Source organism: Falco biarmicus, chromosome 1 (genome assembly GCF_023638135.1).
Source record: "Falco biarmicus isolate bFalBia1 chromosome 1, bFalBia1.pri, whole genome shotgun sequence".
Classification (NCBI taxonomy): Eukaryota; Metazoa; Chordata; class Aves; order Falconiformes; family Falconidae; genus Falco; species Falco biarmicus.
The window spans coordinates 31,260,990-31,282,455 of record NC_079288.1 but is presented as its reverse complement, the minus strand read 5'-3'; the positions used below and the strand labels follow the sequence as shown (position 1 = coordinate 31,282,455).

At 37.6% G+C, this 21,466-nt stretch overlaps 1 protein-coding gene across 2 annotated transcripts in view; it reads left to right on the top strand.

Moving 5' to 3' along the window:
* Positions 1 to 21,466, top strand: part of ATP2A2 (ATPase sarcoplasmic/endoplasmic reticulum Ca2+ transporting 2) — a 48,672-nt gene that overhangs the window by 19,743 nt on the left and 7,463 nt on the right. For both annotated transcript variants that reach the window (XR_008819831.1, XM_056326476.1), the window contains exons 6-18: positions 5,111 to 5,191; positions 7,060 to 7,145; positions 8,066 to 8,530; positions 11,239 to 11,327; positions 14,698 to 14,800; positions 15,329 to 15,460; positions 15,552 to 15,674; positions 15,870 to 16,088; positions 17,339 to 17,674; positions 17,950 to 18,170; positions 19,236 to 19,438; positions 20,687 to 20,772; positions 21,172 to 21,305. Coding sequence is in view for 1 of the 2 variants with exons in the window: in XM_056326476.1 (XP_056182451.1) it covers positions 5,111 to 5,191; positions 7,060 to 7,145; positions 8,066 to 8,530; positions 11,239 to 11,327; positions 14,698 to 14,800; positions 15,329 to 15,460; positions 15,552 to 15,674; positions 15,870 to 16,088; positions 17,339 to 17,674; positions 17,950 to 18,170; positions 19,236 to 19,438; positions 20,687 to 20,772; positions 21,172 to 21,305 (2,278 nt within the window). In the remaining variant the exon portion in view is untranslated. The remainder of the gene's footprint in view (positions 1 to 5,110; positions 5,192 to 7,059; positions 7,146 to 8,065; positions 8,531 to 11,238; positions 11,328 to 14,697; positions 14,801 to 15,328; positions 15,461 to 15,551; positions 15,675 to 15,869; positions 16,089 to 17,338; positions 17,675 to 17,949; positions 18,171 to 19,235; positions 19,439 to 20,686; positions 20,773 to 21,171; positions 21,306 to 21,466) is intronic.

Sequence of the window (21,466 nt, the reverse complement as noted above, 5' to 3'; positions counted from 1 at the left end):
ATTTTGAATCAGAGATGTTTTAATAGCAGTGCGGTAGGTTGTATCTGCTGAATTTGGTAGTATTTCTACTGTAGCCTGATGAAATTAGAGCATCCTAATAAAGCAGGAGACAGACCATACTGTCTTAAAAAATCAAAATAGATGGAATGTGTCAAAATGAACCTTAATCTGTTAAGCCACTTAGAAGGGGGCAAAACAACACAATGTAACATTTGTGGAGCTTTTTTGTCTATTTGGCCTTTATGGAAATTGGGAGGAACATCTTGTCTTTCAGGAACTGTTGTTTGTGTTCCCAAATTGTTCAACTGGACGTTGAAATAGTATCCCAGTTCTTCAGAATTTGCCTTAAAAGAAGTTACAAACTCAGACAACAGTGGCAGAATAGTTCAGAGCTGTACTGATCTTTATTACAAAAGTCCAGTTCCGACCCCAGCCTGCTGATAGCAGATAGAGGTTGACATTAACTTTGGTTAATGATAAGCATAAATAAGAAAGTATCAAGTGCATGTTGTATATGAACAGCCATTCTGACTTCTATGGGAAAAATTACTCATTTACTTTGATCACTTAGATGGGCTTCTTGCAAACAGATCACCCGTTATTGCAACACATTACATTTGTTACTGTAACACAGTTTACAATAACAATTTTTGTTACACATTAACATAAAAAAGAAGCAAAACTTTTCACTTGTTTATAATGTACTGGTCTGTAAACCTCCTCTTAGCAAGTCTTCAGTTGTGGGAGGGATCAGAGGCTGTTAACAGAGCTCATACCAGTGTTCAAAGTACATATTTAAAGCAGTAGTTTTGTTTGGAGGACTTTTATATATCACAGTAGTTTTCAAGGGTAACGTTAATACTGCTTCCTGAGCCTACAGTCACCAACAATTTTAATTAGAAGATCTAGAATATCACTTGAGACTTTGAAAGATAAGTGTAGGTCTGTTGTAGTATAAAGTTCTTTGTTGATACCCAGATGTAGCTAAAAATATAACAGCGACTGAGATCCATGCAGCTTTAATAGTTTATTTTCCATCTAGCTTTGTTGTTCATAGCTTATGTGCCCCATCATGTCTGCTCATCTTCCTGGGCGCCTTAAACCACCGGCTGATGTAGCCTGCAACACGCTAGTAGTGCCTTTGGGCTGTAGAGTTCTCCCAGTGTGTGTCTCAAACCATCTTCGGACAGAATTCTGAAGTTAAATGTTTAGTATTACTGCTGCCTTGGAAAGTGGTAAAGTAAAATATCGGTGCTCAAATGAGATACCTGGGTAACGAGTTGATAATTGCAGTCTTGAGACTTGGTCACCACAAGAGTATTAAATCAGGACTTACATTGCTTGATATATTCCATATTTGAAGTAGGTTTGGAGACTTGAATCATGTTCTCTTACAAGGCATCTTTGCAAATCAAATAGGGCAGTCTGTATGCTGGATTGTCCTTGAAGGATTTTTGTTAACGAGGAAGCCCTTTCCTGGGGAACTGCAGTCATTTCTGTAAATGCACGTTTTATGTGCTCTGATAGGGTTGTACTGTACTTAAAATTGAACATATGTACGTGACTGTACATACAGAGTAGAAATTGACCTATAACATTGCCACAACATTGGGAGGAGTAAGATAAGGTGGGGAGCTTTGAACTAGGGAAGAAAGGCTAGAGTGTTAGGTGTAGTGAGTGGGAATCTTGGCAAGATAACACTGCTAGTTAGATAGGTAGCTGAAGAACACAGTATTTTCAGATATTAAATTGTCCATGTTTTCAGTGAAGGAATATGGCTTATTTAAAACAATTGCCATAAACTTTAAATTCATACCGCAACCAAGTACCACTCCAGTTTATATCAAGGCATGGAAATCGTCAATTGTTTGCTTTGGTACAGGCTCGTGCTCAGTTAAGTAAAACAGATTTATTTAATTTCTCCCCACCCCACCCCCCTTACAGGGACCAGACTCTTTTTAAACAGATTCGTAGAGTCATAGAATGGTTTGAGTTGGAAGAGACCTTAAAGACCATCTAGTTCTGTCCCCCCTGTCATGGGCAGGGACACCTTCCACTAGACCAGATTCCATTATTGCGTGCTGAAGCTCAGTATTAAAATTCCAAATTAGTATTCTGTACGTGAGTAAAAAGGTTCTGTGAATAAAGCTGTAATGATCTGAACCAAACCCTAATTTTGCTCTTATTATAATAAAATTAGCAGTAAATTTTATATTTATAAGGGCTGTTTTAATCAGTAGTTAAGTATTTGGCTACACCATGCTTCAAGAACATGTACCTGAGCAGCTTTGAAAGCAGCTTACTTGATTTCTTCAGTTCTTCAGAGTTCTTGTAGAAATCAAGTGACTGTTTAATCTTAAACACTTTGGTTAAAATCATGGATGAAATCACTTATGCAACTGACTCGCTATTTTAGATTTAAAACTGTGGGATTATATCCATGTACTGTAGCAGCAGCCCTGTACTGAGCAATGCAAATACATACTCACCTTCTAAATTCTTGTTTTTCAAGCCTTGTGTAATACTTATACTGGTTCGGTGGACTGAAATGCAATTGAATTTTAAAAGCTTCCCCCAAAAACAACAAAACCCTCCCAGTTTCTTTCCCGTGTTGAAGCATGTGGAAAAAACCCTTCTTGTAGATAAGATGAGCACTGAACTGCTCACTAAAAACTTGCTGTGGGTTCCGATCTAGCACAGAATGATTTCCTATCTATATTCAGTTTGTTATGCTCATGAAAGTATATTCAAGACTATAAATGACTTAGTGTCATAGCTGTTATTTTGCAAAGAGCAGCTTAAAATAGTTCTGTAATTGATCCTGATACACAGCTTTCCTGCCTATTGGAAATGCCTCAGATATTTTACTACAGCGTTCTCAAATGGAGATAGTGAGTGAACAAAGTGCCTTATCTTAAATTGTTGAGAAATCTATTATGATACTGCAGCTTTCGAAGTTTTAACACTTCAGTTCTGGTGATTCATGCAATTGATAATGATAGTAGTTCTCATGAAAATACCGATGCTCGAATGCCAGTAGTCTACTAGAACAGGGGTCTTTCCTAATACTTCAGATCTTGTATGACGTTTGAGTTTGGACAACTTAAGAGTTGTTCAGAAGTAGGTTGGAAAATTACTTGTAAACTTTGCCATATGTTACTTGAATATTTTAAGATTATTTTTTTAACAGCTTCTTTTTTAGGGAGTGATTAAGTCTTTAGCAGTGTTGTCAAATGTGGCAGTGTATTTGAGTTGGCTATAGTTTTCCAGCTGCTTTAAGTACTTTGAAAATGTCTGTGCAGATTGACAGGCGTTACACCACGTTGCACTGAGGTATTAGCCTGTTGTTCAGTGATATCTGAAAACCAGCTGCTACTCTTTGTCTGCATATAAACCTCCTCACGACATCAGGAGAGCATATGAATAGTTTTGCCATTTTTGGCCTAGGTCACTGTTTGTCTAATGGCTATTTTCTCTTGCTGCTCAAGGGCATTGTGGCTTAAATCAGTTTTCGCAGGCTATAATACAAAAAGGGAATTTGTGGCTATTTATTGGATCTCTTCATATACATATGCTTACAAAAATACACGTCTAAGTCTACAAAAAAAAGCAAGCAATCTTTTGCTGGTTTTAATGGTTGGTATTTCCTTGACCTTACAGAAAGTCATGTGGTGCAAGTTTACTTAAGGTTTGAAGTAGCACTTAATTGTGCTCTTCAGCATTTTGTTCCATAGTGTTTTCCTGTGTGAGTGTTTGGATCTTCTGAGGCTGTAACACCACTGCAGAGTTATCCATGGTATTAGTTGTTAATGTGCATTGTTGCTGTTAGTTGCATAAGCAGTTCCTGCAGGAATTGCAGCTTGTTTTGATTTTACTGCAGGGACACAGACTGTCTACTGAGAACATCAGCTCTTTTTAGCTAGTTATTCTCCCTTCTTTTGTTTCTTTGCATTATTTTATAACGAAAAAGCTGACAGTTGAATACTTGCAGTGCTGAATTACATTAGAAATGTTGGATTTTGTGCGTTCGTTAGCAATATTGACATGCAGAATGTAGAAACACCCCCCCATGAGTCAGAAACGTGACTCATTAATATGCTTTAGCAAGTTAATTTGCATGCAGCCATTCATTTGCAGTCACAAAATGGTGGAGCTTTAGTTTTTTTTCTTAAAAGCTAGATAAGAGAAGTTAGGAAGGGAGAATAATTAATTCTAGGATGATAAGAGGTGCTTAAACCAGCCACAGAGCTCTGGCAACTGACTTTGTTACTCTGCCATCTTTAGGAGTGTGCTGCTAGCTTCTTGTGTTGTCTGCTGCCTTGGGGTCTCAGACATTTGCTAGTGGAGTTTTTTTTTTTTTTATTTATGGGTTTTAAATTTTTTTTTTCCCTCCAGTGTTGTCTTCTGCAAAGTAGAAATATATGTGACAAGATAAATGCAGCATAGAAAAACACAGAGCTCTGAAAATTTTAACTGGGTATGGATTGTGGGATATTTAATAGAGTAGCATTACTGAAAAAATATAGCTGGTGTATGATGTGAAGTTGACTTCCAACTCTGAAACATCTGTCAGTATTCAAAGTACAACATTAAAGTGGCAGATTTGCAGAAGCACGTTATTCTCACAATTGGTGCCAAAGAAAAGGAAAATTTCTTTTAGTATCTAAATAAATAAATGTGATAACATTCTGATCTTTGGAGAGCAGAGGATTGACTTTGGGCATAGAGAAAACAACCTGAAGACTTTCTGGGACCAGTTTTTCTGAAAACAAAACTCTATTTGTTTTAGCTATGGGTATATACTGAAATTGTGCTTTCTCGTGGTAATGCTTTGCTTTTAAGTGGTCACAATCCAGTGATTTACGACTTCTTTCTTTGAGGTTAGGTAAGGGTAGAGGTCTTTAAGGCAAATCTAAATTGCTGAAGTATATTGGATACTCGGAAAACTGGAGTATTGCAAGCCACAAAAACAGTAATAAGCTGTTAGTAATCTTATGCATCTGAACAGTTACTGGAAAATTGTTTTCCTGGCTGATAGAGGTAATGGTATCTTGGTTAGAAATCTCTCAAATAACAAAATTCTAACTTTGTCTTTTTCATTTCTTTGCAGTTGGAGACAAGGTTCCTGCTGATATAAGAATTACTTCTATCAAATCTACAACTCTAAGGGTAGACCAGTCAATTCTCACAGGTATAGTTTCTGTGAATTTTGGATAATTATGTGCATAATTGAAAGTGCCTTTTCACTGTTTGTTTGGAATTATCCATTAGAAGCAAGCCTGTAGCTATTAAAGTGGTGTGTTGCATTCAAGTGCAGTAAATTTCTGATCTAGTAACTTAACTCTGAGAGTGGCTAAATGTTGCTTCATCATTGACTTTACACATTCACTTCAGCGGGATGAGCATTCTTGCGGAGACTTGTAATGCTTTTTTGGTCTTTCTTCTTTCCTCTCACCCCAGCCCAGGCCAAGACACACACTGGTAACTTGTGGGAAACTAAAATGAAAAAAAAAAAGAATTTCTATTCTAGTTCATTCAGTTTTCTAGGTTTGAACATCTTGTCACTGCTCAAGTATGAAAGTATGGAGATTGTAACTAAATGTCTTCTGTGACAGTTACCCATTTTTTTCTCACGAGAGTGCAGAACTTCTGAAATACAGGCAGCCTTTAAAATGCTGTTTCCAGAGACTCAGTACACTGAAGCCTTATTTGCTGAAATTCTGTGAAGGCACATTCATGTGTTTTCTGGTACCGGTTCTCAAGTGTAGGAGCTATATTTAGAGCACTTTTCAGATTTGTTGAACACAAAACAAAGTAGCAGTACTTCTGAATATAGGAAAGAAGCTAGGAATCAGCCAAGCATGCTATAACATTTTTTTCTCAGCTGGAACACGAAGATCTGTCTGCCTGTTTTGGTAGCATAGATTAATGTTAACTAGCCTTGAATTTTAAACCAGTAAAGTATTAATAAAGAAACCTGTTTTTGATCCTTAAATCTGTCTTGAAACAGGCCCCAAGGTTTCTCAGTACAGATCCTGAATTGTACAGAACTGTTTAAGCTTACTTATGTTTAGCATAAGAAAGTGTAGGCGCTCTGTGTTTGTCAAGCTATCAGAACTGAAATAAGTAGAAGAAATAATCTACCAGAAGCCTATATAAAGGGAGTAATTCCTTGCCTTTGTTTAAATAACAGCTTGTTTGGTTGGTTGTTTTTTTTTAAAGAAAACCTTCTGTTTTCAGACTACTTCAAGTTGATGCTTAAGTCTCCTAACTAATAATGCAGGACTGAAGTCTAAGATGCTACTTAAGAAAGCTTTTATAAGTAGGAAACTTTGGCACTCTACAGCTTAGAAAAAGTAGTTTCACTCCGTGACTGAAGCCAAGAGCACTACCTCGTGAAATCTGATGTAGTAAATAACATCTGGTTTTTGTAGAAAAAGAAACCTTTCTTACCTGTGTGACATCTTATAGAAATAGATACATCTGAGGTCTTTATGGAAGAGTTCTCTGAAGACTTCCAGCTGAAGGAGTTAACTAACAGATGGCTGCATGACACTTAATTTCTTTTTTCTTTTTTTTTTTTAAGGTCTGCCAGTGTAACTGTGATGTATACCATCACAGATGTGTAACTGTGCTAACATCTTAATGATTTAAATAAGAACATACCTCTTGCAGTGCATAGAGAACTGAAATGCTTGGTACTGCATGCAAAGCTCACAAAATATCTTAATTCATGCGGTAGATCTTGCTACGTTAAAAGGAGTGGAGTACCAGCTGCTTACTTTTCTTGTTCCTTGCTGTATGCTTCATTAATTCTAACTATATAAAATTTTCACTTAAATTCCTTCCTATTTTCATTAAAAACCAGCCGTTCTGTTGGGTTTTTTTTTTAGTCAGCTGAAATATTTCCTGTTTCACTTCAGAAATTAAATAAAATCATTTGAGGAAAAGAACTCTATCTAAAAAAACTTCAGGACTAAGGATTACAACTTTTTGGTTCCCTACAGGACTTAAGATAGTATATGTATATCTTCTTAAGACTTACTATCTTTATTGTAGGTGAATCTGTGTCTGTTATTAAGCACACTGACCCTGTGCCTGATCCTCGTGCTGTAAACCAAGACAAGAAGAACATGCTTTTTTCTGTGAGTTAGTTGTTTTTAAATTTTCAAAACTTTTATAAGATAATAATGAAGCTGATAAACAAAAATGTGCAGAACTTCAGTTGTTCAGGTAAAAACTGTATGACTTCTTTGCCGTATTCTCTATACGCATCTGTATGTGTGTGTCCATGTACATCGAACTAAATGAATTAAAAGTTAGAAGAAACTTGTAATAAAAGCTGTCCTCAGGAAAGATGCTTGTTGAAACCAGTTTATGTGAGGAAACTGATTTTTGTCCTTAGCCAGAAAGTCTTGAAGGCTGGAGCACTTTTAAAGTGCTTCTACACTGCTTTTCTAAAGTAATAGTCCTTAAGACTGGTAAGAATGCCCACACAAATTGCAGTATTGTGAGGGAAAAGATGAGAACTGGCTTTCTATATAGGAATGAAACAGTTCAGATTTGTTTAAAGGAAGCATTGAATGACTTTCAGATAACAAAATAAAAACTCTTTTATTGTTGGTAGGCTCCTTGTAGAAAATTCAGCTGTTCTTATATTAAGTAGGTTTACAAAGGGAGCCCCAGAGAACACCTCTATTACATTAAAACTGGCAAAATACAATCCTCATAAAAAAGAAAGGAAAGCACACTTAAGATTCCCAGTTGAATACTCCTTACTCATCAGCTGGGTTTGACTGTGTTGCTTGTAATGGGTCAATACCGATTCATTTTGAGCCCATTTTGTAAGCAAAAATTCTGCACTGGCATATTCCCTTACAGGTACTGGGGCAATGTCATTCTCTTCCTCTTTACCTTTTCCTGTGTCATAGCTGAAACACAGTCTGGACTCACATAAGGTGTTTTTTGGTGGTTTTGTGTTTTTTAAATTAAACAAAACTCACCACCAAAACCTGTTTATAGATTGACCACAAGTTTTCTCTTTCCATTTCTTTATTTACATTAGGGTACTAATATTGCTGCTGGTAAAGCTATGGGAGTGGTTATTGCAACAGGAGTAAACACTGAAATTGGAAAAATTCGTGATGAGATGGTGGCTACTGAACAAGAGAGAACCCCACTCCAACAGAAACTGGATGAGTTTGGAGAGCAGCTGTCTAAAGTCATCTCCCTTATCTGCATCGCTGTTTGGATAATAAACATTGGTCACTTCAATGATCCGGTTCATGGTGGCTCCTGGATTCGAGGTGCTATCTATTACTTTAAAATTGCCGTTGCTCTTGCTGTTGCTGCTATTCCTGAGGGTCTGCCTGCTGTCATTACCACCTGCTTGGCTCTTGGAACACGGAGAATGGCCAAGAAGAACGCTATTGTTAGAAGTCTTCCTTCTGTGGAAACCTTGGGTTGCACGTCAGTTATTTGTTCTGACAAGACTGGTACTCTGACCACGAATCAGATGTCAGTCTGCAGGGTATGTTGAACTAGCTTCTTCCCTTTTTCTTCTCAGCCACTCTGAATAGCCAGCATTGCTTGAATTCTTTTGATTGTGAGTCTTTTGGTTCTCATATCGTCAAAATCTTGCTTTATTTTCCTAAGATAAGCTTCCACTTTTAATTCAGTTTTCCACTGTGTAGTGTTTAAGGCTTTTATCTCTTCCCTTATTTAGTCATGGCCAGAAATAGCTGTTCCCGCACTTGATGGGAGAGAAAGTTGTTTGCAAACAGTTTTCCATTGACTTGTCTGTAAGCCTTTCTGTCTACTGGTAGTTATTTAGTATGATTTATCCTGTTTCAGAAAGGTAGCATAGTTACACTGTAGAATCAGGATGTATGTAAGTGTAAAATCCTTGCCTCTTTCATTTAGCAAGATGACCGGTGGAGAAACTTAGCAATGAGAAAAAAGATAGATGATTTACTACAGGAACTTGATTAATCCAAGGTATTTTCACTACTGAGTGGTTCCACCTTTATTTGGGTGTCTTCAGTAGCTCCTACTGGTCTGATGTAGATCACTAGTGTTTTCAATGTGCCATATTGTATGACTAATCTGGCAACTTGGAGGTGCAGTTGACCTTGTCACCAGCATTCCCAGGGTCATCTTAAGTGTAAGTTATGTGCCCCTCCTCCCTTCCCCCCCCCCCCATGTTCTTTCTGGTGTTGATTGATTTTGAGGCTCTTAAACAGCTAGTTGCTTAATGTAATATAAGTTCAGTTGTCAGTTCTCTGTGCTTTCCATATACTTGATGTTCTCTGTAGGAATTTTCTGGAGAAAATGTTAAGTCCTTAATAACTGTAGATGTTCAGGGGCATAACAACTGTATGACATCAAATGTTCAGTCATTTCATTGGGTTCGAATTCCAAATGTGTAAATGTTGAGCACTGCATACCAGTGACAAAAGTTTGTAAGCCTTAAGCACTTCATTCTCATGTGATTGATGGCTCTTTCTTTCTAATTGGTGGTTGACTTGTTCTACTTCCTTAGGTATTGTAGTATTTATACCTAAGAGACACAAAGTAGCTGCTCATCAGTATTCTAGAGGAGGTTACTTGCAGTATGGTTGCATAACTGCCCTAGTCTTTGCAGGGATTTTTTAATTGTGCAGATGCCAAAAGCAGAAGGCTTCCTGGTTAACTCATCATTTAAGTTGTGTTTATTTAAAAGCTCTAAATACTTTACTCCTTATATTTAGAGGGCTAAATGTTTTAGATCTTGTGCAGTACAACCGACTTCGTTCCTAGTTAACCTCTGATGGCTAATTGTAAGATCCTGCAAAATGTAGCAAAATCCTAATAATATCTGTAAACAATACGCTTATTCTTGGTTTCACTCTAAGTAGAGAGGTTGCTTAGCTTTTGGAGAAGGCAGGTTTACAACAGTAATTTTACTTGTAGTTTCAGTCTGTGTTAAGTAGTAACTCCTGAGTGTCCAAAGGAGCCCTATACTAAAATGTTTGTCAGAAAATAATTTCTGTGCTTTAAAAGAATCCCTCAAGTCTCCTCCTAATGTCCTGTGGTATCTCCCTCTGAGAATGCACTTATTCTGCTTCGTGGGCTTTTAATTGATCAGCTTGTCTAGCTTTTTGATTTTTAAAATCACTTTGAAGATTATAGGGTCTCCAGACATCGATGCAGCTCAGTTGGGAAACCTCATTATTAGGCTGTATCTTGTGAAGCTTTTTGCCTTAAATCATATGGCAGCACAATGAAGGTAAAGTAAGACATTGCTAAAACGTGGTATGGCAAAATGGCTTATACTAGCCAACAGATAAGAAGTTCCATTAAGATGTACTATCAATTAGTGAGAAATTATTTTCTTCTCTACTAACACTCCAGCAAATCATAAGAGTATGACAGCTTCAGGCACTCTTGTTTTTTTATCTCCCATCTTCCCAGCAGCGGTTCTGCCTGCAGCTTGCCTAGAAGGGAAACAAAAACAAAGAAAAAACTTGAGATGCAGGTGTCTTGTGGGCTACAACTGCATCCTTCAAACTGGTATCTGTATTTGAAAATAACACTTCAACCTGTGCTGGAAGTGCACTTGAGCTGTCTGAATGGTTTTAAGCTACCAGCGTACTGGATGGTAAAGTGACTTATAACTAGAAAACCAGGAAAGGAAACACTTTCATGTAGTGGCTGGTATTAAGGGAAACTGGCCATAGTCTGGCTCTAGTCTAAAACCTTACCTCTTAGATCTAGAAGCTTCTTGTATTTGTAGATGCTTTTACTTTGGCAAGAATTGTCAGTTTCCAAGCTGCCCTACGCTGCTTTTGATTGGAATTGCAGTTTCAAGTGTGTAAATGAGAATTAATTTTTAAGTCTGAAGCCCAGGAAGAGCTTGGCTATAGTCAGTATTGTCAAGTGGATGTGCAAGTAGTGTTCACAGCTGAAATTAAGTGTACATAGTGTATGTGTTTTTCAATTCTTCCAATGTTTATGCCACAACTCAAGTTTTTTCAAATGAGATCTGTGAAGCAGAAGTGCTGGTTTCTGTATTTTGTGCTTCCATATAGGGAGCTGTTCAAACATACGTGGGATTGAAGTGCAGAGTATCCTATCTGGTTTTGTCTAGTTTCTTTATTCAACCCGAACGTGCCTCTTGTACCTGCTTGCTGAAGACCTGTTTAATAACTTGCATTAATTATTGTTCAAAGGTAGTAACGCTTCTAACTGTAATTTCAGATGTTTGTCCTGGACAGAGTAGAAGGAGATAGCTGTTCTCTGAATGAATTTACTGTAACTGGTTCAACGTATGCTCCCATGGGAGAAGTGTAAGTGTTCTGTTGAAGTTAAATATTTGTCTGTTTGTGCATTGACTGTTACTTTAGTCTTGAAAAGTGATGCATGTAATATTCAACAGTGATTGTTAATAAATGAAAGCTCAGCCAGTGAGAATGCACACTGAAAGGCTAGAGAGGAAAAATAATTAAAAGTAAAAACAAGTTAAAATCTAGAAAAGTAAACCTTTGTGAAGCTTACTTAATACAGTCTTCAATATTGCAGTGTTCCTTTAATCTGAAAATAAATTAGGGGTAGGTTGAAAGGATTTTTTTTTTTTTTTACTAAAATCTTACTGGGCAGAGATTAGCTTATCCCAGTGCTTCAAAATGAGTGTTACTTTTTTATTTAAAAAAACAGCATAAATCTGAACAGGTGAGCCTCTATTAATCTGTAAGCTCAATATTTCCAATTCCCCTGCCTCAGAGAATGTAGATCTTTTTGTAAAGCATCTTACAGAGTTAATTCTTCAATTCAATTCACTGTAAATTCCTGCCTTCTGCCCTCACAGTTTGTTGGACTCTGTATCTGTACTTGAATAGATATGTGTTTGTCTCGGCTTTTGGTATTTGAGCTGATGTTAAACCCACTGCCTTAAGAAAGGAATATGGTTTACTTTATCAGTTGCAAGTTTCTACTAGTGGGATAGGTTCATCTGACAACTTCAGGAATTTTTAGGGTTCCCTTTCTAGAAGGAGAGCGATCCTCTTTACTGGATTGTCACAACTCCTTGTACTTGGCCAGTCTTCTATGTCTTTTTAATCTTACTGCTTCAATTGTGTTTGCAGAATAGAATTCTACTGTGTATGAATTAGAATTAAGAACCAGTTACTGTAAACATTTCAGCCTTGTGGAGTTGTACATGCATGCCTCTGACTCCATGCAATCTTCACCAATCTCAGTAGTGATTATCTCAGTTCAATTTTCATAGCAATTAAGACCATGGTGTTCTCAGCAGCTGAAAAACTTAATCCCCCCAATTCTCTTTTGTTTCAAAGCTAATTGCTGTCAAAAGCTTAAGCTTTTATTTCAGGAGACAGCATTTACTTAGGCAAGGTGACATTCTAGACCTTGTAAAGCATCCAACTATTATGCTTTAGCGGGTCTCGGATGAGCTCTAGATAAACAAAATAATAAAATATTATACTCAACATCTGTCACCATGCTATAAGACAGTCATCAATGTATGTAAATGTTCTATTTTACTTGCTGAAATTGGGGAAATGTGAACAAGCATGTTAATCGCACTGCATTCACGTACATAAAGAACATTCTGTGAAAGGGAAATTACCACAGAAGGCTGTTATTGGAGCATGAGGAAACAAATAGCTAAGTTCCCAAACCTTCAAGGCTGATTTATTTCTGCATTTGTGGACAGCCTTTTTTTTTTTTTTTTTTAATCAGTGGCTTTGTAAGGATTTTTAAGTGAGGTGACTGACTTTACCTTTGATTGCAAACTGCCACTGCAAACAAAGTTTGGGGATGCTGAGGCCGTCTAGTCCATTGCACCACCCCCGAGCAGGAGCTGCTCTAGTTCTACAAACTGTCCTGACACATGTTTCTTTGTTGTGCTTAAATTCAGGTACTGTTGTCTTCCACAGCTGTGTAGGCAGCCAACTCTTATTTCATAACCATGAAGTGTTTTTGCAATAAATGAATAATTTTTCGTTCATTCTTAAAATATTTGATACATAACTTTCATCTAAGAGACATTCAGAATACAAAATGACAAATACTTTTTTAATTGAAAAAAACCCTAGAATTTCTTACTGACTAATTTCCCAGGGATATTAGGAGATTGTTGAACAGTTTCAGGTAGTTTTGCTGGGTTTCGGCACGCACGATGTGCATACTTACTTGCAAACTGAGGGCATAAAATTAACAACAATTAAGTACTGCGGCAAAAGTTAGCAGATTTCATTTTCATTTGACCTCAGATGAGTTCATCTTTAGCTAATCAAAAAGTCTGAAGTTCTAAGGAAAAAAAAAAACCAAACCAACAGCCAAATCACCTTTATCCAGAGCTGACCCCAGCAACTTGGACTCCAGTGCACTTGCCATTCTCCAGAAAATGTTGATAAGGAACACACAGGCAAGGGAAGAAAAAACAAAAAAATACCTCCCCCCCAAAAAAAAAACCCCAAAAAACAACAACCCTGGTATAACGAATTATGGATATTCAAGTGTGCTAGTTTTCAAGTTCAGAACAGGTGGAAACAGGAAGTATTGGCCATGATAGATGAGGTGACAAATCGAGAGCTGCTGGGAATTTTGAAGAGATGAGAGTTTAAAGCTACTGCTTGTGGCTGTAGAATTATATGCAAAATGAAACTTCAAAAAAATACTTGTTTTTTATAAGATGCATTTTGTTCATGTGCATACAACACTGGAATTTGTAGTACTACAAGAGACTGAACAAAAGCTTACATAATAGAGCATGTCATAATTGATGTCATGAATTCTTAAGAGTAGTGATCCATGTCTTTCTACCACCAGACCTTTTTTCCCCTCCTTGAGAGCTTTAATGAAAGATGTTATATACTAGTTATGTCATGCTAACTTTGGTAGCGGGGGAAATAACATTATTGAACAGCCTTGGTTCTATTATGCTTACTCTAGAAGCATGCTAATGTTCCAGAAAATTAATTTCATTTCCAAATGTGAAAGCAAAGAAGCTGCTTCTTATTTACGATGTCTAAATGGTGCATTGCTTTAGGAAAATGTACCCTCCCTCTTTCTGAAGACTTCAGATATTCATCATGTAGTGTATATGACTACTAGAAAAGAGTATTTTTTCTGTAGTAGAACTTGTATTGTGAAATGGCTTAGCTTTTCATTGGCTTAGGAGGTTCACATACAGTAAAGATTAATTTTTAAGCAATTAAAGAGGCCAGATCTGCTTTTATGCCTGCCAAGTACATACATTCCATGCATGGCAGTAAATCTGGAGAATATGCAGTAAGGCTAAGGAAGCTGAACTCCTAAGGTATCCCAACAGTATCCCTCTCCTACTTGGAGCTCCCCTCAAAGTCCTTTGTGTACTCTTAATACTGCTTTCATGTGCCTCTTCACTGAGCTCCTCTCTTCTGTATGCCTGTCACTGGAGGAAATAAGGTTTTGTAATTCAAGTAGCAATTTCATTAATAATCATGTCATTCTGATCATGACTCTCTGATCTAAACTTCAGAACTCACCTTTATCAAACCTGTTATTCTCAACAATTTCTAGTTCTGTAGTTCCGAGTCCATAACTAATAAGCATTGTACTAAATGGAAACACAGTAAAGGGATTAAAGAAGGGGAAAGGTGCAATGCTAATACTAAATAACTAACTCAAATCTCCCCCTTTTCTTCCTTTGGAAAGGCATAAAGATGACAAACTTATTAAATGTAGCCAGTATGATGGCCTTGTGGAACTTGCAACGATCTGTGCACTCTGTAATGATTCCTCTTTGGATTACAACGAAGTAAGTACATACCCTAGAACAGAGGAGAGTGTGAGAATGAGGATAAATGTTTGTTCTCATCTGTCTATGTAATACCTTTCAGTGGTAAATCTCCTTCCTAGTCAAGGGTGAGAGTATTTAGGTTCTCCTTTAAGTATTAATTCTGGGAGTCACTTGTTTGTTGAGCACTGAGAAAATGAAAGCCAGGCACCAAGTGTAATCTGGAACTTGGAGATCCTGGTGTGTAGAATGCACTGCTACTTTCTTGCTTTATCTTGCTTTCTTAAGGTTGCCACATCTTGTACTGACTTAAATGCTTGATGATAAAGTACTGACATCCATCTCTGCTGGTCTTGAGAGTAAAGGCTTGAGATCTCCTACAAATTATACTCTTCAAAGCTGCTTTTTTTAAGAACAGTTTTGCTCGTTTTGTAAGCCATAGTAATTCTTGTTAAGCTTTTTTCCCATTGTGAAACTCAAACTTTTTTTTCTGGTAGGTTCCAGGTGAGGTTTAAACTCCTGTGTTTTTGTTTGCTTTGTTAACTAAAGGCTAAGGGAGTATATGAGAAAGTTGGTGAAGCCACAGAAACAGCGCTTACCTGCCTGGTTGAAAAGATGAATGTATTTGACACAGACTTGAAAGGACTTTCTAGAATTGAACGTGCAAACGCTTGCAACTCGGTCAGTACTCTTTTATCTGGAGTTCACTGGGGAGTGAGTTTTGTTGTGTGTATTATCTAAATGCATTTTTATGCTATTGTTTTTTCATAAGGTGATAAAACAACTCATGAAGAAAGAATTCACTCTGGAATTCTCAAGAGACAGAAAGTCTATGTCTGTCTATTGTACACCGAACAAACCAAGCCGCACATCTATGAGTAAGATGTTTGTTAAGGTCAGTTCCTCACTTAAGAAAGTGTAGTTATGGAATGGCTGCAAAGGTAACACAATATTAAAAAAAATTATCATGCAACTAAGCTGCACCTTGAAGATGAAAGAAAGACTTTTAATTTGAGAAAATGTTGCAGTGGGAAGGGACCTATTAAGCTAAGTTACTACTTTTTTTTTTTTTTCCCTTTGGACTCTGCAGGGTGCTCCTGAAGGTGTAATTGACAGATGCACGCATGTCCGTGTTGGAAGTGCTAAAATACAGTTAACCTCAGGAATTAAGCAGAAAATAATGTCTGTTATTAGAGAATGGGGAACTGGTAGAGATACATTGCGTTGCTTGGCTCTGGCAACCCATGACAATCCACCCAGAAAAGAGGAAATGAATCTTGAGGACTCTTCAAATTTCATTAACTATGAGGTAAGTTTAGTAATAGATCCTTTTAATGCTTTTCCCACTTCCAAACTGGAGAACAATGATTCTCCTTACATTTGATTATTTCTTGAGAAAGTTACATCTGAGAATTTTATCTTTCTGGATATTTTTGATGTCAGACACAATAGTTAACCACATGTGTGGAAGGAATATTCAGTTTAAGAGGAGACTATGTGTGTCTTTGAAGAAACTCTGTTCTGGATGGCTGGTATATGTCTTGCTGCTTGGCTAAAAGTATAAGAAATCAGTTAAACAGCTAGCTGAAAATTGTATTATTTTTTGTGTATATGTAAGGTCCTCAAGATCATAACATCTTAAACTGTTCTTGGAGACTGACTGGAAAGTATTCAAAATACTGCTTTGTGGTTTCAGCTGTAATGGGTTTTAGCTGGACATTGCTCAACTGTAAGAGCTCTTTGGGGATTTTGTGATGAAACATACCTGCCATTTTGTGCTCCTAAAAGTCAAGTTCACTTCCAGTCTCCATACTGTCAGCTGAAAAAGCTCAGTCCGTGATTATAATCATAGCTACTCTGTAATTTTCCAATGAAATCTGTATCTAGGATTTAGAGGGGGGTGGGAAAGGACAGCAGTTGCATGAGAGCTTTTGGCTTGTCCTCTGCACTCCTGGCACTGATGACAAAAAGGAAAGACTTGACTGCTTGCAGGTTGAATTTGCAAGGCTGACAAGCAGAGCATGTTTTAACTAAAAAATAAGCACGTTTGAAGCAAGATATGTTTGGAAAGGTAGGATCCCATTTCAAAGTGTGGCATACTCTGCAAATGAACTGTCCTCCCATATGATCATCATGTAGATGGTACCATGTAGCATTGATTCCAAAGCATTAAATTCTTATTTACCTTCTCTTGTTAACTTGCATATAGCTTTGTGACTTCAGTTCCTCTCCAGCTCTGAATTAAGTTTGAGAGCTAAAGTGCTGTGTAGACTTAGTATGGTGAAACAGGTAAGAAACTCTGAAGTAAGCTTTTCAGGAAAAAAGTACTTACATGAGAGCAAGTAATTCATAATACATTGATTTTGACCAAATGGCAGGATAACAAAGGCCTCAGTGTCTTAATTGCTCAATGTAGAACCACAGAAATTGTGGACAACAAGTTAAACGTCACTGTGCTGAGAGATGATAACGTAGCATGCAAGCAAAACAATTGTTTGCTAATGTCAGATCAGAAGTCTGCAGGATCTTGCACTCAAACTTGGTGCTGTCTCGTTCCAGACCAATTTGACCTTTGTCGGCTGTGTGGGTATGCTGGATCCCCCAAGAATTGAAGTGGCATCATCTATAAAGCTGTGCAAACAAGCTGGTATTCGAGTTATTATGATTACTGGTGATAATAAAGGCACAGCGGTAGCTATTTGCCGTCGCATTGGTATCTTCGTGGAAGATGAAGATGTTTCTACGAAAGCCTTTACCGGTCGTGAATTTGATGAACTGTCACTCGCTGCCCAGAGAGATGCTTGCCACCATGCCCGTTGCTTTGCTCGTGTAGAGCCTTCCCACAAATCTAAAATCGTTGAGTTTCTTCAGTCTTTTGATGAGATTACAGCTATGGTAAGTTAATTGAACTTTTACTTGGTTTGAAAGGCACACGCTGTGTTCAAACCCAAATTATGCCTTTTCAGACTAATGCGTCTTTCAGTAAGACACTTGATTCCACATTTCCCTGAACTCAAAGCCTCAGAACAGTTCTGCACTTAAGTGATATATTATTTTATTTTTTTTAAAGATCCAGATGCACACCCAGTACAAAATTCCTCTATGGTCCTGTATGTAAGTGCCCACCTGATGTTCTTTTCTTGCCCCACCGCACCCCCTTCTTCTTTTAGACTGGTGATGGTGTCAATGATGCCCCTGCGTTGAAGAAAGCAGAAATTGGAATTGCTATGGGTTCTGGTACTGCAGTAGCTAAAACCGCTTCTGAAATGGTTTTAGCAGATGACAATTTCTCAACTATTGTAGCTGCTGTGGAAGAAGGACGTGCAATTTATAACAACATGAAACAGTTCATCCGTTACTTGATCTCCTCCAATGTTGGAGAAGTTGTCTGGTAGGTTTAAAATGTTTTTTTCTTTGAACTGGAGTAGTGATGATGGAGACTTTTAGTTATGTATTTACTTCCAGTATTTCTGGCTAAAACCAGAGAAACAGGTTCTTCAGGTAATTGGTCATTGTGATTGTGTGGAAGTCTGCACACTTCTAGCCTAGTCTTTACTGGAGAATTTTAGCATAGCACAAGAGAGAGATATTGTATATAATATTCTAGCTCAGTAGGTGGCTAAATGCTTTACAGTTATTTCTGCAGTTGGAATAATTTTCTGGAATAGGAAAATAAAAACTTTAATCAAATATTACAAGGTCTGGTATTTCAGATAGCTTAGTCACAGATATAACTTGGATGTTTGTTTAACCTCAAGTTACAGAAGAATGTGTCTTGTGTGTTAGGAAGGAATGGTGACGCAATGCCACAGAAGGCATTTCTGGTAACAGAATGTAAATACTAATCTTGTAACAGTTGCTTATATCAAAGCATACTTTCTCCCAGAGTGGAATATAACGCAGCAATTTTCTTGCCTTGTTTCTTGTGAACTTTAAAGCTGTCCTTCACATGGCTCTTGCTGCAGCCCCTGCTTCTGTTCTATTGATTCACTCAGGCTTGGAGCCCTGAAAGTTATGTGTTCATTTAATTTTTGCAGGGACTCATCTTGCAAGCAGTAATGTAGCTAAATGAAGTTTAGTCATTTGAGCTAAAATGCTATTGTGTCTGCAGAAGTTCTAGTGTCTTTTAGAAAATGGCTTGCAAGCCTTTATGCACGTATGTATATATTTACCTATACAGACAAGCAGAGTGGGGAAAAAACAAGGCTAAATCAGAGAAGTCTCCGTTCATGAAGTTACCAGAAGAAGATAATGCTTCAAAACTTACATGTCAATGGTTACAAGTGTTGGCTCTTTGATATGTTTCATTTTCTGAATGTGAATATTCAGCTTGTGATATTAAATGAATAATTCTCCGTGAGAGAACAGAAGTGCTGCTACAGGCGTAGGCTTAAGTGTTAAAAGGACTGACTTACATGCACAAGAATAAGCTTATAACTGGTGGATTTTTTTATAGTATCTTCTTGACTGCTGCCCTTGGTTTTCCTGAAGCTCTAATTCCTGTCCAACTGTTATGGGTAAACCTTGTGACGGATGGTCTCCCTGCTACTGCTCTGGGCTTTAATCCTCCTGATCTTGATATCATGAATAAGCCACCACGCAACCCTAAAGAGCCACTGATCAGTGGATGGCTCTTCTTCCGTTACCTAGCTATTGGATGTAAGTAGTAATAGTGTCTTATTTTTAAGTAAACTTAGGCAAGTACAATCTTCTTTTTTTGAGATCCGCTTGAAAGCAGTTTAATCTCCTTGTATGCCGGAATCTTGAAAGCTAGCAATAGATGTTCTGTGGAGCTGGTGTTCTTCCTTTATTTTGTTTCAAGATTCACACTTTGTTTTGCACGTTTGCAGGCAGTGCTGTGATCAGAACAGTGAAGTGGCGTTTTTTATTTTTTCCATTGTTAGCAACTGTAGGCACCAAAAACCCTAGCCACATAACACCAGTATGACATTCACCACTTTGTCAGAATCTTTTGATTTTTGACAGCTAGGAAACCATTAGAAATTTTATAACTGCATAGGACCTTCAGAATTGCCTGGTAGTGGGTGATGTTACAGTCCTCAAAAACGAGAAACCTTTCAGGAGCAGATGAACCTAGGGCCAAGTTAGACCTCTGTACTCGAGAAGCCACTTAACTTGCCTTTTCCCATTTGGCTCATTCCAGGCTGAAATACTTTCATCTCAAAGCATTGAGACAGCAGATTTTAGCTTGTCTGTGCAATACCTGTCAGCCTTAGGGGGATGAGCATGTTGTGGGGTTGGGAGTGAAGAACCAAGACCAGCCATTAGTGAATGCGCATCTGCATTAGCTGTTGAGGGAGTACGTAGAACTAATTGTAAATCTGAAAATGACACCTGTTGTATATCTAACCTACCATTTTCCTGCTTAAGCAGAACAACACAACAGGTTTGCTGGCCTGGCTAAAATCGAGGAAAATAAGAGTGTAAATTCATGAAATCAACAGAAGTAATTTAAACTTTAAATACAGCTATAGTACTGTAAAGCTAGAATGAGTATCTCTCTCTGTCTTCACGCCAAAAGCTGTGACCTTAATTTTTCCAACTGACTTCATAGATCTTTAAGTAAACTTCAGTATTAGTTAATGTCACTACAGACACATTTGAGCTCTGAGAGGAAAAAAGAAAAATTGCAGGTTGATGACTCTTAAGTGATATCCTTGTTTGCCTTAAGTTCTAGCTGTCAGCTTCTGCAAGCAGGTACTAGTACAATATTTAATGGTTATTTAAGTTACAGCTGGTGGAGCAGATTACTTGCACAGAAATTAGATGAATTACAATTTTATATTTTTTCCAGTACTGAAGGTCTTGAGGTTGAAGTTCGTGCAAGTGAGATCTTCTCTTGCATACAGTTTGCAATGCTGAAAAAAGCACTTTGTTTTTTTTAAGGTTATGTTGGTGCTGCCACAGTGGGTGCTGCTGCTTGGTGGTTTATCGCTGCTGATGGTGGTCCAAGAGTTACCTTTTACCAGCTGGTATTTGCTCAGTTTAATGTCTTTGGGGGTGAGAGGGGAGGTACATGCTTCTTTCATGCTTACAACTTGAAATGACTGTAGAAAAACAGTAGGTTACAGAAATTTGTGTAACAACACATTTTCAGACTTGTCACTGTAAAACTTACGATTACTTTGTCTTAATACTAAAGCTTAGAGTGGGATTCCTGAGCTTTTAGACAATTTGAAGGACTAATTGGTGTCTTGTAAGTAAAAGACTAAAGGGGATTTGTCTAAAGCTGGCAAAAGTTTTAAACCAGTGCTTATAGGAGTCATATTAGAAAGTTTTCTTTTTATACTTGCCCCTTATTTTGTAATTGCCTATTGTACACTTTAAAAGTTAACAAGCTGTGGAAGTGAGTTCACATTGTTCTGTTCTAGAGCCATTTTCTGCAGTGCAAAGAGGACAATCCAGACTTCTCTGGTGTCGACTGCGTGGTTTTTGAGTCTCCATATCCAATGACAATGGCTCTTTCTGTACTTGTCACCATAGAGATGTGCAATGCTCTCAACAGGTTCGTATGTCCAAATAAGAAGGCAAAGCTGCTGCATACCTTATCCAGAAATCCTATTTTTTGTGCAGTTTGATTCTTAGTGTATGGACAGCTCAGCTAATGAAGAATGAGTCATACTTCCTTTCTGAATCTGGGTAGTGCAAACAAAATTACGCTCTTAG